At 46.8% G+C, this 17,770-nt stretch overlaps 1 protein-coding gene across 1 annotated transcript; it reads left to right on the top strand.

Annotated features, from left to right (window-relative positions):
• The first annotated feature begins 2,455 nt into the window (after window positions 1-2,455).
• CCDC43 (coiled-coil domain containing 43) lies at window positions 2,456-16,310 on the top strand. Its single transcript, XM_084748129.1, has 5 exons — window positions 2,456-2,976; window positions 7,826-7,913; window positions 9,510-9,645; window positions 11,591-11,649; window positions 14,045-16,310. Exons 1-5 carry the CDS (start codon window positions 2,557-2,559, stop codon window positions 14,230-14,232), a joined length of 891 nt encoding a protein of 296 aa, XP_084604255.1. The 5' UTR covers window positions 2,456-2,556; the 3' UTR covers window positions 14,233-16,310.
• The last annotated feature ends 1,460 nt before the right edge of the window (window positions 16,311-17,770 follow it).

Genomic DNA, 17,770 nt, shown 5'->3' with positions numbered 1-17,770 from the left:
TCGTTGTTCATGACGGACTCTAAGTTCTGGCCATGGACTTCTGCCCCAGCCAACGGAGAGGCTAAGACTAGAGGTGACACCTCACCCAACCTCCCTTTATTGGTTTTGAGATTGTATTACAGTTATGGAAGATGCCACTGTCAGGAAAAACTGGACAGAGGCATTTGAGAGTCTGCGCTTGGGGTAGGAGAGATGGCTCAGTGGCTAAGAGTGTGTATTGCTCTTCCAGATGATGGCGCTCCGTTGCTGGTGCCTACATCAAGCGGCTCGCATCCAACAGTAACTCCATCTTCAAGAGAGTCAGCGCCTCTAGATTCTCCAGGCGCCTACACACCCACGCGCACAAATCTTTTTTAAACGTCTGCTCTTTGACACTACATCTGACTCTGTGAGGTCTGTTTTCTTTGTTTAGAAAGAGGTTTAGGTGGCTCAAGCTGGCCTGGAACTGATTCTCCGCCCGCACACCTGCCAAGTGCTGGGAACGGAGGCAGGCGCCATCATTCCCAGCTTCTGTTTCTTGAAAAGAAAATGTTTGTGTGTGACACTTCCCTGACTCCACGCACCTACTTATGAGACAGCTACTGGATTAGAACAAGGCTTAAGATGTAGTTCAGTGAAAGAGCAAATGTTCACCATGTGCGAGGGCCTGGATTCAACCTCAACACCCAAAGAACAAAAAAAAAGGTGTATGGGGACACACAAAAAGGGGGGAGTCTTTGGGTACCAACTCCTTTAATGGCATGTCCCCCCTTTTTTCTTTTTCCCTTGAAACAGGGTCTCACTATGTAGCTCTGGCTTTCCTGGAACTCATTGTAGACCACACTGGCCTGGCCTTGAGCTCACAGAGATCCCCCTGTCTCTGCCTTCCAAATGCTGGCATTAAATTTGTGCACTGCTACTCTCAACTTTAATGCCGTATTCTCGAACTCACAGCGATCTGCCTGCCTCTGCCTCCCAAGTGCTGGGATTAAAGGCGTGCGCCACCACTGCCCTGGCTAATGCTGTATTCTTGCCTAGCATTCAGAAGCCATGACACGAAAACGTAAACAGTCTGTATTTCTATTTGTGACATTCCACTTAGTGCCTTGCATCTACCTTCTGTCAATACTAACGGTACAGAATTCCCTGAGAGGCCTTCTACAACCCTTCCCCCTTCCCTCCCTTTCTCTTGACTATCTCCTTCTTAAAGCCCGTTGCTCCAGCTACTGGGGTCTCTAGAGGCATCCTAGCAAAACCTTTTCGTAATTTCCTGTACCACAGTCAGGCTGGTCTGGCCTCAATTCCTTGTCTCAGTCTCCCCAGCACTGGGATTAGAGAAGCTGCCATGCCGGGCTCTCTTATTCATTTTCCAAGAATGTTCAAGTCCCATCGCCACTGAGAAACATTTCTGGGCTCCTCAACTTCCTCCCTTGCCAGCTTCCAACACTCAACAGGCAAAAGTAACCTAACAGCTTAGGAATCCCTTCACAACCTTCAGCCAAACGCCTCACTCAACTAGGGTGTGGTGGTGCCGGCCTATAGTCCCTGTACTTGGGAGGCAGAGACTGGAGGGCGACAAGTTCAAAGCAAAGAAACACATCGGTTCCCAGGCAACTCTGGATTACATAGCATGACCCTGTCTCAATACCACTCCCACCACACAACCCCCCATTTATCTCTGAGCTAGAGAGATGGCTCAGCTGCTAGGAGCACTTGCTCCCCTCCCCTGCCCCGTCTCCTGAGGCAGGGTTTCTCTGTGTAGCCTTAGCTGTCCTGGACTCACTTTGTAAACCAGGCTGGCCTCGAACTCACAGAGATCCGCCTGCCTCTGCCTCCCGAGTGCTGGGATTACAGGCGTGCGCCACCACGCCCGGCGGAGCAACTTGCTTTGATTTCCAGCATCCACATGGTAGGTCTCAAACATCTGTGATTGGGGGGGGGGTCCGTCTACCCCCTTTCTGGCCTCCCCAAGGGCATCAGGCACAAGTGGTATGCCGACATACACGCAGGCAAAAATACCCACACACATAGAATTACGTCACTAAATTGTCATTATTTCTATTATTTCTTTATCTGTTCCCATTGGACTGACCCACCCCTTGAGAACATAGATTTTTTTGTTACACTCTTGTAACAATGTCGTGGTGAATGTGTTCAGTAAGTATCCAGAGAAGGAAGCAGTTGGATTAAAGGCCCTGCACAGCCTCCTCCTCTGTGGTTTGGGTATAGTAGACTGAAGGAATTCATTTCGGGCCAGACCTGGTATTCTGCAGTAAGCGGAGGAAGCACTTGCGAGTCTGCAGGCAGCTAGAGTTCTGTCCCCTCGTTAGGATCTCTCTTGCAAGCGTGGATGTCTGTGTGAGAGTGCCAGATCCCCCTGGAAATGGGAAGTGAAGTTACACCCATTTGTGAGCTGCCCTGTGCCTGCTGGGAATCAAATCCCGGGGACGTGTCCGTTGCCCTCTTCCCAACAACCCAAAGGAGGAGCTGTTTGTATGTTCAAGTGAAAGACAAGGAAACTGGGGCTGGGGAGATGGCTCAGTGGGTAAGTTAAAAACTTGGAGTTCCGGGGCGCCCATGCGCCTACCCCTTCTCCCCCTCCCGCACACACCAAGAGGTGCTTGCTGCGAAGACACAGAGAAGGCTCGGCGAGCCAGGGTGCTCCAGGCTCCCCCTCTCGCAGCCTGGCGCGCGCACGTGGTGGAGGCTCCCTCTCTAGGCATGCGCGCTGGGCCAGCGGCGCGGCCCGTCAGGCACTGCGGTAGGCACTCCCGGGTCCAGCAGGACCCTGTCCCCAGCATGGCGGCGCCCAGCGAAGTGGCCGCGGCAGTCGTCGGTGAAGACGATGGCGGGGGTTTTGAATCGTGGCTGGACACACGGTTGGAGGCGCTGGGAGTGGACCGAGCCGTTTACACCTCCTACATCCTGGGTGTCCTGCAGGAGGAGGAGGAGGAAGAGAAGCTGGACGCCTTGCAGGGTATCCTCTCTGCTTTCCTGGTGAGTAAGAGCAATCCGGACACATTCCATCAACCTCACAGTGACACCTGGAAACCCCTGTCATTCCTTCGCGTCTCTCTTCTCCTGTTGCTGTCACGCGGGCTTGGTGATTTCACCGGGAAGAAGCATACTCCGTGGGAGGTGTGGCTTGCTGCTCCCCAGCCAGGGTTTGGGAAGCCGGAAGGTTGCAGATGCATAGAGGAGGAATGGGATTCCCGTATTCCTGGCAACCAGGCTCCCCGGGGTGCCTTTGTATGTGCTAGAGCGTGTTCTGAAGTTGTGTAAATGGCAGTTTGATCGTAAACGTCTAACAGTTCCCTTCCCATCAGTGTGCAGAGAGGGGAACAAAATGTTCTTGCGAAGTCTGCCCATTAGGGGGTTAGTCTCACTGCTGTCCCATGGCAAAAGCCTGTAGGAAGTTCCCTCGTGGCTCCTATTTCAGTAATATGAGTACCCACCCATACGTAAACCGGTAACGGAGATCTTTCTATGGTAAGCAGCATTTGGAAATTCAGTAATTATTGATGTGTGTTGGGTGGGGCGGCGGATGAGACAGTGTTTGCTTGGAATGGTGGCGCACGCCTTTAATCCCAGCACTCAGGAGGCAGAGGCAGGCGGATGGCTGTGAGTGCGAGTCCAGCCTGGTTTACAGAGTGCCAGGGCAGACAGATTAAACCCTGTCTCCGAGAAACAAAACAAACAAACAAAAAGCAGATTAATTCGTGGGCTTGGCACATGCCTTGAATTCCAGCTCTCATGAGCCAGAAGCAGGTGGATCTTTGTGGTCTACTTAGTGAGTTTCAGGACAGCCAGGAAACAGAGAAACCCTGCCTCGGAAACCCAAAAGCAGCTTCGTGACACGTGTGTCGTCTAGTAATCCCAGCGCTGGGGAGGACAGCAAGTGAGGGGCCAACTTTGGGCTTATAAACTGAGACCGCAGCAAAACCAAACAGGCAGATTCATTAATTCAGACACTTGTAATTTAAAGCCGCATTTATGTATCAGGTGACCAAGATGGCCACTTTCCTAATCTGATCCTTTGTGTGGCAGTTGGTCATCCCTACTTGCCTCAGTCCCAGCTGAGACAGATTAGATTCCCTATATCTGTTGTCTGTGACGGTCCTCGTCCCCTGCCCCCCCAAACAACCCCCCTGGGACTTTTTTTTTTTTTTTTGAGACAAGGTTTCTCTGTGTAGTCCCAGCTGGCTGTCTTAAAGTTCACAGAGATTTGCCTGCCTCTGCTTCCCAGTTAAAGGTGTGCACTTGTGGCTCTTACAGAGGGCCAGGGTTCCATTCCCAGCACCCACACAGTGCCTCACAACTATATGTAACTCTGCTTTCAGGGGATTGGACAACCTGTTCTGACCTCCATGTGGTGCACAGGCGTACATGCAGAACCAGAACACCCCATATACAGAAAGTAAAATAAATGGAAATCTAATAAATGAATAAATACGGTCGACTCAAAAGTAAAGTTGGCTGCATTTTCACTAAATACCATAGAAACTGTGATCCTCACATATGGTTTAGGCGGGCTCCTGAAAAACCAAGCTGCTACTCTGAGTCACCTGCCCATCAAAGGCTTTTTGCTCTTTGTCTGTCGCGGTGAGCAGGTTTGGAGAATGGGTTTATCTATTGTCCTTAAATCCGAGGACCAGGAAGGAGAATCAAAAGGTCTGGTGAGCATCGCTGTTAATATGCATATACATCATTTATGTAAAGGGAGAGAGGGAAGAGTTTTTTGGTTTTGTTGTTTTTTGTTTTCCCAATCCAAAAGTACTTTGGGGTATGGGGCACATGATAGAGACATGCGCACTGGAGTTCAGTTCATCGATTGCGAGCATTCTGGAAGCAGAACACCACCAGTGCAGCTGTCTCTGATCCCACTGGCAAGAACCGCTTGGTCTCTAAATGGAAAAGAGCCAACACAGCTTGTGAGGCAGTGTGGCGGCTCCGTGGGAATATGGTACAAAAATCCTTTCATTCCGCCCAATGCACAGATTTTAAGAAGGTGGGGTTCTATTTGTAGCTGTGAGGCTCCTAGGGACTCCAGGAAGTAGTTAAGTCTGGTACCTAGTACCTTCCATGGTGGTGGGAATGGAGTCTGGGTCTGTATAAAGAGAAGCAAGTGCTTGGCCTAGACTCTTGGTAGAAGAGACAACATTATCAAGAGACATTGGCTTATTTGGCTCTTGCATACATTACAGAAGACAAAAATCATTTCAAGTAGCCGGGCGTGGTGGCGCACGCCTTTAATCTCAGCACTCTGGAGGCAGAGGCAGGAGGTTCTCCGTGAGTTCGAGGCCAGCCTGGCCTACAAAGGGAGTCCAGGACAGCCAAGAGAGACCCTGTCTCGAAGAACCACACAGAAAATCATTTAAAGGATAATCTTCCCCCACCTCCCCCGTCAAATTCATATATTGTGTTTAATTTTCTCATAGTTTTCTGAAACCCTTCTATATGCAAAGTGTTTTGGGGGAGACAGGCCAGGAATCATAGAGTGAGGCAGGGGTCCTGCTGGTGAGGCAACTGAGAACATCTCTGCAGAGAAAAAAAGGACCAAAGGATGTGATCCATATTCAGCAGTTCACAGTTCTGTTTGACTGCATGTAATGCCAGAGGCCCTTGACTTCTTGTAGAAAATCTCATTCGCGGAGAAACAAAGTAGGGTCACCGTTAGGGTGAAGTAAGCAAAGGCTTCCCCCATGCTTCCCCATGCTTCCCCTGTGTTCTCTCCAGCATCCTTGCACTGGGGGATTGGCTGATGCATCATGTGTGTATGTATGTTTGTTTGTTTGTTTGTTTATCGATAGACTTACTTTCTCCTTGATACGGCTCAAAGTATATGGAGGAACCAAATAGACAGGAAGCCCCGCCACTGTGGAGTGCCATCCTGGAAAGGAAAGCCTCTACCACTCACTGCAGTCCTATGTAAAGTTAGTAAAGCCTAACTAAGACTGAGGTAATCCTCCTGCAGTATAAACATCGGAGCAGCCAGTGAGATGTCTCAGATCTAGCTCTGAGAAGGGGGCATGGGCAAACGCTCTGGCGTGCAGGGGTAGGTTGCAGTTTCAAGTAGGATGAGCAGGGTATCGTGTTTATGGTGGCTGCTTATATGCCAACCTTCCACTTTTTTAGTGTCCTGAAGGCAAGTGCTATTTTTCAGCAACTCTTAGCTCTCCCGTTTGTGCCTTGAACCCGGCAGACACTTGATGGGGGACTAAGATGAAGTCAGGCATGGACCACTTTGGTTTACAGGGCTGTTCTTTTCCTCTTGCCTCTCCCTTCCTTATCTATGGCCGGTTTCCTTTGCTTGTTGGGGGTCTGTGTTGTTGGACCAAAGTTGTGTGTGCTGAAAGGATGAAGGGCGGGAGAAGGAATTCTTCACTTTTCTTTAATATTTATTTATTATGTATACAATGTTGTATCTGCATGTACAACTGCACACCAGAAGAGGGCACCAGATCTCATTATAGATGGTTGTGAGCTGGGAATTGAACTCAGGACCTCTGGAAGAGCAGCCAGTTCTCTTAACCTCTGAGCTATCTCTCCAGTCCCAGGGGGGAAGGAATTTCTTGCTAATAAAAAGTAATAAGAGCATCTGCAATGAGTCTGTGGTTTGCCTCTCATGTTCTTGTGGGAGACGGTGTGTACACATTAAGAGCTGAGCTGGGAATAGTGGGGTATGTTAGTAAGCCCAGCATTTGGGGGGCAAAGGCAAGAGGATTGCTGCAAGATCAAGACCAGGCGGGGCTACAGAGGGTGACCCTGTGGAAACACCAACAAAATACTGTGGATGTGACAATGCAAGCCTTTGACCCCAGCACGTGGTAGATGGGGTAAGAGGGTCAAGAATTAGTGGGTAACCTACTTAGCTCAGCTGCTTAGCAAGTTGGAGGCTAGCCTGGATCACAAAACCCAACGAAACAAGGGGAGAGTTTTGACCTATGCAAATAGTTTTCCTCAAAAGAAAAAAAAGAAAGAAAGAAAGAAAGAAAGAGTTGGGCAAGGGACCGGGGAGACACTTTAGCAGTCTGTAACAGGGAGTGGAGGCTATTGTGAATAACAATGTAATAATACAGTGTGTGTTGCAAAGACAGGTTTAAGTGTTTTCCCACAAGAAACTGGTAAGTAATGACTTAGGGAAATAAATAGACTGATTTAACCATTCCACAGTCTATACATAGTAGCAGGCCACTGATGTGGGTCAGCGTACAAAGGTGCTTTTTTTTTTTTTGCCAAGCTTGTCACAACTTTGATTCCTGAGACCCACCTGGTAGGAGGGAACCAACTCCCACAGTTGTCCTCTGACTGTGCAGGCGCATCGTGGTGTGACAACACATACACACACCACACACAAAACTAAACATTGTATATTGTATCCTAAGAGTAGACAATATTACCATTATTAATTAAAAAATAACTGGGTGCAGTGGCATAGGTCTATAATCCATCCAAGCACTTAAGGAGGCAGAGGCAGGCAGATCTCTGTGAGTTCGAGGCCAGCCTTGTCTACAAAGCGAGTCCAGGACAGCCAAGGCTACACAGAGAAACCCTGTCTCTCGGGAAAACAAAAAAAATTCATAAAATATTTTTAAAAATTAAAAAATAAAAATAAGTTTCAATTCTTTAAAAATGAAGGAGGCGACAGGGCAGTGTGGTGGGTATTCCGGACCAGTAGGTGTGGGTTCTGGGACACTCAGTATTTCTTCTGTGGTCTGAGGCCTTCCCAGGTTTCTCCTTGGGTCCACTCCAGTGGGGACCGCAGTGTCCTGCACATGCATTTCTTAGGTTGCTGTTGTTTCTGAAGACTTTTTAGGGAATTAATTGGCATGCTTTTTCCACCTAGGAAGAAGATTCCCTTCTTGATATCTGTAAGGAAATTGTAGAACAATGGTCAGAAACTCGGAATGTCACCACCATAGTAAAAAAAGAAGGTAGAGTTAAGTACTCGTCTGTGTGTGTGTGTGTGTGTGTGTGTGTGTGTCTGTGTGTGTGTCTGTGTGTGTGTGTGTGTGTGTGTGTGTGTGTGTGTGTGTGTCTGGGCACGCGTGCGTGCGCACACATGGTCAGGGCAACTTTTGGTTTTAGATCTGTCTGTCCACCTTGTGGATCATAGAGATCAAATTAAGGTCAAGAAGATGCCATCCTGCTGGCCTCAGTGACCCTGGTCCCTCCTCCAGGGCCTTTTCCTGTACAGCTGATAAGGATCCAGGGATTCATTTTCTCCCTCGGTTATTCACTCTGCCTAAGCTAACTTGCATCAGCAAATACCCAGAGGCTCACTGTAAAGGCTTTGTTGTTGTGGTTTTGGTTTTGGTTTTCCAGACAAGGTTTCTTTGTGTAGCCTTGGCTGTCCTGGAATTCTCTTTGTAAGCCAGCCTGGCCTCAAACTCACAGAGATCTGCCTGCCTCTGCCTCCCGAGTGCTGGGATTATAAAGGTTTGTGCCACCACGTCCTACTGTGACTTAAAGTTTTGTTTTTGTTTTTTTAAGACTGGGTCTCTCTGTGGAGCCTTGACTGCCCTGGACTCACTTTGTAGACCAGGCTAGCCTTGAACTCACAGCAATCCTCTTGTCTCTGCCTCCTGAGTGCTGGGATTAAAGGCGTGCACCACCACTCCCAGCTCAGGTTGTCAGTCTTAAAGGCAGGAGCCTTCATCCACTGAGCCGTGTTCTCATCCACCATTTTTATTATATACTGTAAATTACGGTTGAGGCTGTGCTACATTTGGCTGACCGCTTCACTCTGGAATACGAAAGAGGAATCAACTGCTCATTAGGATGATAAATTAGCCACAGAGAACTCAAAACTCAGAAGCCAGACTTGTAAGGAGCCTAACCTAAATTATACACTGTTAGCCCCCAGTATAGTTGTGTGATATACTCAGTTGGAGGCCCAGGTATTGGTTTCTCTTTTTTATTTTTTATTTTAAAGATTTTTAATGTGTATATGTTTGTCTTTGTGTGATTGTGTGCATATGAGTAGAGGTGTCCATAAAGACCGTGGGTCCACTCAGGCTGCAGTTACAGGTGGCTGTGAGCCTCCCAGTGTGGGGACTGGGAACTAAGCTCAGGGCCTTTGCAAGAACAGTAAGTGTTCTTAACCACTGAGCTGTCTCTAGCCCGGGGTATAGGGGGCTGTAAAAAGTTTCCCTAGGGCAAATGGCTCCACAAGGTGTTTAGTGCTCAAGCCTGGTACCCCAATTTCTATCCCTGTGACCCCATAAAGGAGAGAGCTGACTCCTCACAGTGGTCCTCTAGACTTCAGGGCACCTATCTGCCCCCCCCCACCCCCAATAAAAATACAGTCTAGAGCATTTTTATTTAAAAGGCCTAAAGCCTCACCTGCACAGCTTTTCCTTGTCTCCTGGATGGCCGGAGTCCTCAGCTTCCAGGGACCAACAGATGCGAGTGGTTGGTACCAACACTGATGGGGTGGGTGGGCTGGTGATTACGGAGCTTGTTCTCTCTCTCTCTGTCTCTCTCTCTCTCTCACGCTCTCCTTGTCTCTCCGTCTTGCCGCCTCACAGATGAGGTGCAGGCCATCGCCACCTTGATTGAGAAACAGGCCCAGATTGTGGTGAAGCCCAGGGTGGTTTCAGAAGAAGAGAGGCAGAGGAAAGCCGCCCTGCTGGCCCAGTATGCCGATGTGACAGACGAAGAGGAATATCCTTTTTCAGGCTCAGCACCATTCCTTGAACTCACGCTGGGAATGTTGGACAGTTTACGTCACCCCTGAGAAACCACAGTCTCCTCCCCCTCCCCCCAGCCTAGTTTTCTCTTTCAAAATGGCAGTGGTCACAGGCCTCTGTGAGCTTAAGAAATGATGTTGGAGCCGGGCGTGGTGGCGCACACCTGTAGCCTGTGATCCCAGCACTCGGGAGGCAGAGGCAGGTGGATCACTGTGAGTTCGAAGCCAGCCCTGTCTACAGAGTGTGTCCAGGACAACCTGGGCTACACAGAGAAACCCCGTCCCAGAAAAAACAAAATGCTGTTGGAATGATTGGCACTGGACTTGGATCTTCAACAAACAGTTGGTATATTCCAGAAAGCCTCAGTGTAAAACAAACACCACCTTTAATGGACTGTTGCCTAGGGAAGTGCTCTGGTTCCTGGCACTTGTGTGACCCTGTATCAGCTGCTCTCCTTGATTTAGCTTCCAGTTTGAACTGATACTCTCCATCAGGACGGGGAGAGCAGGGCCGCAGGAGCAGGCTGTGTGTCTGCTTACACTGCATCCACAGTCAGGAGGCTGAGAGGAATCAGTGCTGCTGTCAGCCTGCCTTGCCTTTTTATTCAGGCCAGGACTGCAGCCCAAGGAAAGGTTGCCTCCCAGATTCAGGCTTCACCCATCTAGAAACTCCCACAGAGACATCCCAGAGGTTTGTGTCTATGGTGATGCTAAATCCAGTCAGGCTGACAGTCAAGATGAACCTTTGTAGCTACTTTTATAAATAGTGTAGTATCATACTTCCTTTCTTCCAATTTTTTTATTTTTTATTTTTTATTTTTATTCTCATCATGTAGATCAGGCTGGCCTCGAGCTCAGAGATCCTCCTTTCATCACCTAGATTAAAAGTGTGCATAACCACGCCTGGCTTCTAAAAACAGCTTTTAAAGAATGAATTCTCCTGAGGTTAAAGCATAGATTTTGCCAGGTGTGGTGGCACACGCCTTTAATCCCAGCACTTGGGAGGCAGAGGCAGGAGGATCGCTGTGAGTTCAAGGCCAGCCTGGTCTACAAAGTGAGTCCAGGACAGCCAGGGCTACACAGAGAAACCCTGTCTCAAAAAACAAAAACAAACAAACAAAAACAAAACACAGATTTCAGTCAGACTCGGTAGTGCACACCCTTAATCCCAGTACTCAGGAGGCAGAGGCAGGCGGATCTTTGTGAGTTCAAGGCCAACCTGGTGTACAAAATGAGTTTAGGATAGCCAGGGCTACACAAAAACCCTGTCTCAAAAAACCAAACCAAGATTTAAAAAAACATAACAAGTTTCTGGGCTTTTCCCTGAGATAGAGCCCATGGATGTGGACTTCTTGAAAGTCCGGGACACTCTGAGAACTACACTGTGTGTGTGTGTGTGTGTGTGTGTGTGTGTGTGTTCTTGTGCAGCCCAGGGGGCTTTGAACTTGCTATGAGAATGACTGGCCTTGACCTTCCTGCCTCCATCTCCCAAGTGCTGGCTTCAGAGTGTCTTGCTTTTCAGATCACCTGACCCTTCTTTTTAGCCTCTAAGAGTGGATCTTACAGAGGCTTAAGACATTTCTCCTACGTTAAGATTTTTGGAAATAGCTGCCAGGCACAGTGGTGCACACCTATAATCCCAGCACTCAGGGAGGCAGTAAATTCGAGGCCAACCTGGTCAGCAAGTCCAGGACAGCCAAGGCTACACAGAGAAACCCTGTCTTAAAGAATTAAAAAAAAAAAAAAAAAAAAACAATCCCAAAGGAAAACTGGAAACGAGTCTCTGGGCTTTCCTCACACCTGTGACCTATCCTCCGTGCCATTCAGCCTACTTTTTCTTACTCGTGTAAATGTTTTTTCAACTCAATTTGAGATGTGGGCAGGCCTTTTTTCTACCTGATTTTCCTTAACGTCACTCACTGAAGCAGATGAGAAAAATGATTCGGGCTCTTCAACAGTACCCATCGGTTCTGACAAATGTATCCTTCTCTTGTCCATCCGTTGTGTTCTGCCATAGATCCCCCCCTGGAGATCAGTTGTCATTTTGTTGTCACTACTACAGGGTTCCTCTGTCTTCAAGGGAGCCGTGTGTCATGCCAGTTTGGGAGCCCCATGCCTAGCACAGCCCTAGACAGTCAACACTATACCTGCCCCCACCCCCCCAAAAAAAACAAGTTAACAAGTGCAACATGCTTGCCTCCAACATGCTAGGATGACTGAATTCCTGATCTCTGCCTCCACCTGCAAACGCTGTGATTAAAAGCATGCCCCACACCTAACAAAGGAAGTGGGGGATTGTTGTTGTTGTTGTTGTTATTATTATTATTATTATTATTATTATTGGCTAGCCTGTTCTAGAACTCACAGAGAGCTGCCTGCCTCTGTCTCCTGAGTGCTGCTATTTAAGGAATGCACCACCACGCCTGGCTTCTGGCTGAGTTTTTGTTGTCAGGTTTGGTGTTTGGTTTTGAGACAGGGTCTCTCTTTGTAGTTCTGGCTGTCCTGTGACTGAATATGTAGACCGGGCTAGCCATGAACTCTCAGAGATTGCTTGCCTCTGCCTCTCTTGAGTGCTGGGCTTAAAGACATGGACTACCACAACGGACCTCACCTGGCTTTGTTTTTGTTTTTTTGGGAGGGAATTTTATTTGTTGTTGTTTTTTGAGACAGACAGGGTTTCTCTGTGTAGCCTTGGCTGTCCTGGACTTGCTTTGTAGACCCGGGCTGGCCTCGAACTCACAGAGATCCCCTTGGCTTAGATTTATTTTTTTAGTGTTTTGCCTACATGTTTGTATGTGCACCATTTGTGTACATGATGCCCCCTGAGACAGGAAGAGTATCAGACCTCCTGGATCTGAAGTTCCAGATGGTTGTGAGCCACCATGTAGGTTCTGAGAATTGGCCTCCACCTCCTCTGGAAGAGCAGCTATTGCTCTTAACTGCTGACCCATCTCTCCAGCTCCTGGTATTTTATTTTTAAAGTTAGAAGAAATAAGGAATACAGTTTTTGCCTGTTTTTTAACTTTTGTTAAACTCATTTCATGTCTCATAAGTTCAGTGTTTACAACATAACTTGTTTTTGTTGTTTTTGTTGTTGTTTTTTGTTTTTTGTTTTGGTTTTTTGAGACAGAGTCTCTCTGTGTAGCCTTGGCTGTCCTAGGCTCACTTTGTAGACCAGGCTGGCCTCAAACTCACAGCGATCCGCCTGCCTCTTCCTCCGGAGTGCTGGGATTAAAGGCGTGCGCCACCATGCCCGGCCCTTGGTTTTTCATTTAAACTCTAGAAAAAAGGTCAAATTAACAAAACCAGTAAGGATAAACCTTAATTACTTCCAAACATTTTCACAGTGCCAATCACGTAAGCATTTTCCAAGCCACAGTGATATTCTTTTCCCTGACCTACCGTCGGCTCAATATCAGTATTCTGCTATAGAATACTGTTTACAGCCAGGTGTGATAGCACATGCCTGTAATCCCAGCATTGGAGGAAGCAGAGGTAGGCAGATGCCTGAGTTTGATGCTAGTCTGGTCTACAAATAGAGTTAGGACAGCCAAAGCTACACAGAGAAACCCTGTCTCTGAAGGAAAAATACTGTTTGCACTTTGTTTGGAGTGATATTTTATTTTTAATTGAAATGACTTTATTTGTAAGTAGAAACTCAGATGTCCTTGGGTTTTTGTTTTTATCTTTTTAAAGTTTATTTATTATTTATACAGTATTCTGCTTGCATATGAGGCAGCATTTTATAAAATATTTCAGAGTGCAGGCTTAGTTGTCCAAATGAGATTTTTTTTTTCTTTTTCTTTTCTTCTTTTTGTTTTTTGAGACAAGGTTTCTCTGTGTAGCCTTGGCTATCCTGGACTTGCTTTGTAGACCAGGCTGGCCTCTTAACTCATAGCAATCCACCTGCCTCTGCCTCCCGAGTGCTGGGATTAAAGCCCTTCGCCACCATGCCCAGCAGATTTTTCTTTTCTTTTAACCCAAGGAAGATTTTAGGTTTAATTGTAACGTTAGGAGTTCTCATGAATTCTCATGATTCTTTTATTTACTTTTTATTTTATGTATATGAGCATTTGCCTGCATATATGTATTTGTGAGCCTAATGTCCGATGCCCAGAGAGGCCAGAAGAGGGCACTGGATCCCTTGGAGTTATGCACAGGAATGAACCGCTATCTGGGCATGAACCCAGGTCCTCTGCAAGAGCAAGGGACCACTGAGCCACCTCTCCAGCCCAGACCAAAGATTCTGTTTCTAGACTAAGAGTAGCCAGAGTGCGTTCAGTACTCAGCGTATAGAGAGGGCCATCCAGACTGAGCAAAGCGCAGGATTACTGCCTGTGGGACTTGTACCTGAATCCCTTAACTCACAGGTAGTCCTGTTCCGAAACACCAATGTGGTAGATGTTGTCACTGCTCGGAAGCTGGAGCGAGACTCACTTCGTGATGAGTCCCAGAGGAAGAAGGAACAGGACAAGCTGCAGAGAGAGAAGGACAAGCTAGCCAAGCAGGAGCGCAAGGAGAAGGAAAAGAAAAGGACACAGAAAGGCGAGCGCAAGCGGTAACCGCGGCCACTCTGTCCCTCCACCCGTGAACGTGTGTCTGCGGGGAAACGCAAGCGGTAACTGCGGCCACTCTGCCCCTCCACCCGTGAACGTGTGTCTGCGGGGAAACGCAAGCGGTAACCGCGGCCACTCTACCCTTCCACCCGTGAACGTGTGTCTGCGGGGAAACGCAAGCGGTAACCGCGGCCACTCTACCCTTCCACCCGTGAACGTGTGTCTGCGGGGAAACGCAAGCGGTAACCGCGGCCACTCTGCCCCTCCACCCGTGAACGTGTGTCTGCGGGGAAACGCAAGCGGTAACCTCGGCCACTCTGCCCCTCCACCCGTGAACGTGTGTCTGCGGGGAAACGCAAGCGGTAACCTCGGCCACTCTGCCCCTCCACCCGTGAACGTGTGTCTGCGGGGAAACGCAAGCGGTAACCTCGGCCACTCTGCCCCTCCATGAACGTGTCTGTATATTTAAGAGAACGGAGACTAATTTCCCACATTTTCCTAAGGCTTCTCCCTTGTTTACATGTTCAAAAGGAAAATCACAATCACTTGTAACTACAAAATTGCCAGGTTTTGGTGGTGTGGGCAATCAATTATAGTATCTTTACCAAAGATCTGGAATTAGGGTAACCTTTCTATTTTAGGACTGAAATCCTGTGCTCTTCTGGCTTGTTTTTAAAAAAGGTCTTCCCTCACTTTGTCTAATTAGCCGGATTCAGAAAGCTAGCATCCTGAAGGAAACATTCCTTCTGAGACTTAAAAACAAAAACAAACTAACAGTGCAAATTGCTTCTGAGGCAATATTTGCCTCAAAATATAGTGGGCTTTGGTTTTGAGACAAAACAGTGGGCGTCAACCTATAGTCCAAGCTGGCCTTGAACTCGTTGCAGTATCCCTGCCTCAGCTTCTCAGCCTTAGGAATGTGGGCATAAAGCATCCCACCTGGCTTGTAGTAACAGTACTTTATGGCTGAAATAGTAATAAAGAGTCTTACCTAGGTCCAGATTTGATATGTCAAATTACAGAAGTGGAAGAAGTTATTTGGAGTGTGATAGATCTAAAAAAAAAAAAATTTTTTTTTTAAATGTGTTACCTGGGCTCGGGCTGTGGTTGTGCTGAGTGCCTGGGATTGATCTCTTGTATGAAGAAGACTTGATCCTATGGGAGAAACAGTATCTTAAAATAGAGAACTACATATTTTTCATGTAGTCTGTGACTTCAAGGACATGTCAGTTTGGAGCATAGGACATCATGGCTAGCTAGATTTTTTTCTGTTTTGGTGGTTATGAGCTCCCTTAAAGCCTCTCTTGATTTATCCTGCAGGCATGTAAAACCTTCCGACATTGTGACATGACTTTAAAAAAAAAACTTGCAAAAAATGTTTTTAAAGCAAGTTTACGATTTTCTGTTAGGTCAAATTTACATCTGTCCTCGACCACAGGTTGTACATACCTGCAACATGAGTATTGAGACCTAAAAATTCCTGGTTTAGAGAAACTGAAGGAATTACTCTCTTAGAGAAAAACACTGGAAACTTTGCTAATATGGATACTTAAAGTATAGTTGGTGGTTAATAAACTTATGAAATGAGTGAATGGAAACACTGGAGAGTCAGGGTGAACAGAGACTCTCCAAGCCTACTTGTGTCACCGCCAAATCTAGTGTAAACAAAGCCCTTCTTTACTTGACTTTGGGCAAAAGCTATCAATAGCCTCAGGAGAATATCTTCTCTTCTCTGACAAGATCATTTTATACCAGGGGTCAGAAGACTCCCACACACAGGCCAAGTTTGGCCCTGGCTTTTTTGTATGGGGCAAACTAAAATGTTTTTTACATTTTTAAAAGGTTAAAAAAAGAAAGACATTCATGACTGAGACCATATGTGGCCTATAAAACCTAGTATTTGGAGAATGTTTGTTGACTTGATTTTGTATCACTAGCTACCTTTGTGCAGAAGAAAAAAAGTAACATGGTTAAGGGAAAGGAAATATTCTGCTTCTTTGTCCTACAACCATGACATTGCAAAATTAACCACCTTTTCCTTTCTTTTCTTTTCTTTTCTTTTAAATAAACTTTATTTAAGTCACTGTCTGCTGTCTTGTTTATTCCAGGGGCTGGTGGAAAGCTACTTGTGGCTGGTCCCTTAAGAGTGGTCTTTATAGCTGGCACTTGGGAGGTAGGGGCAGGCGGATCGCTGTGAGTTCAAGGCCAGCCTGGTCTACAAAGCGAGTCTAGGACAGCCAAGGTTAGAGAGAGAAACCCTGTCTTGGAAAACCAGAGGGGAGAAAAAAAAAAAAAAAAGAATGGTCTTTATGGGCTGGAGAGATGGCTCATTGGTTAAGAGTGCCACCTGCTCTTCCAAAGGTCCTGAGTTCAATTCCCAGAAACCACATGGTGGTTCACAACCATCTATAATGTCATCTGTTGCCCTCTTCTGGCCTGCAGGTGTACATGCAGGCAGAATACTGTATGAATAATACATTTTAAAAAGAGAAAAAATGGTCTTTATAGGCTTGGCGCACGCCTTTAATCCCAGCACTTGGGAGGCAGAGGCAGGTGGATCCCTGTGATTTTGAAGCCAGCCTGGTCTACAGAGCAAGTTCCAGGACAGCTAGAGCTGTTACACAGAGAAATCCTGTCTCAACAAAACAAAACAAAACAAAACAAAAAAATCTAAATGTTAGGGCTTGAGAGATGGCTTAAAGGTTAAGAGCACTGGCTGGTCTTCCAGAGGTCCTGAGTTCAATTCCCAGCCCCCACATGTAGTTCATAACAATATATAATGAGATCTGGCTCCCTCTTTTGTGTGTGTGTTTTTAAAGGTATTTATTTATTTAATTTTTTAAAATATATTTTATTTATTCATATTACATCTAAATTGTTCTGGCTCCCTCTTCTGGCTTGCAGATATACATGCATGCAGGACACTTTATACATAATAAATTAAAGTTGTTTTCTTTGGGTTTTCAAGACAAGGGTTTTTCTGTGTTGCTCTGGCTGTCCTAGAACTCACTCTGAAGACCAGGCTGGCCTTGAACTCAAGAGATTCTCCTGCCTCTGCCTCCTAAGTGGTGGATTAAAGAGATGGACCACCACCACCCAACTAAAAGTGAAATTTTTATTTTTATGTGAATGAGTGTTTTGCGTGCATGTCTATGCATGCAGTGCCACTGGAAGCCTAAAGAAGGCATGGGATCCGCTGGGACTGGAGGTACAGAGGACCGAGCCACCATGTGGGTGCTGGGAATCAAACCTGGAACCAAATTCTTTGAAGAGCAATCAGTACTCTTTAACTACTGAGCCATCTCTCCAGCCCCCCAGTGGAATTTTAATCATAATAGTAATTCCTCAAAATCTTTATTGTAATGACTTTATTCAAATGGAAAGGGTACGGAGAGGATGACTCAGGGTAGTTTTCAAATACCTTCATATGAATTTGTGTGTGGTATCTACATGTATGTTATGTGTGAGCACGCTGTGTGGAAGCCAGAGGTTGATGCTGCGAGTCTTCCTTGATCTCTTTCCACCTAATTAAAAAACATTTCTT

This window comes from Acomys minous (genome assembly GCF_964271855.1).
Source record: "Acomys minous genome assembly, chromosome: 12".
NCBI classification, from domain to species: Eukaryota; Metazoa; Chordata; class Mammalia; order Rodentia; family Muridae; genus Acomys; species Acomys minous.
Note: the sequence above shows the minus strand (reverse complement) of the source record. Positions and strands in the feature narration are given on the sequence as shown.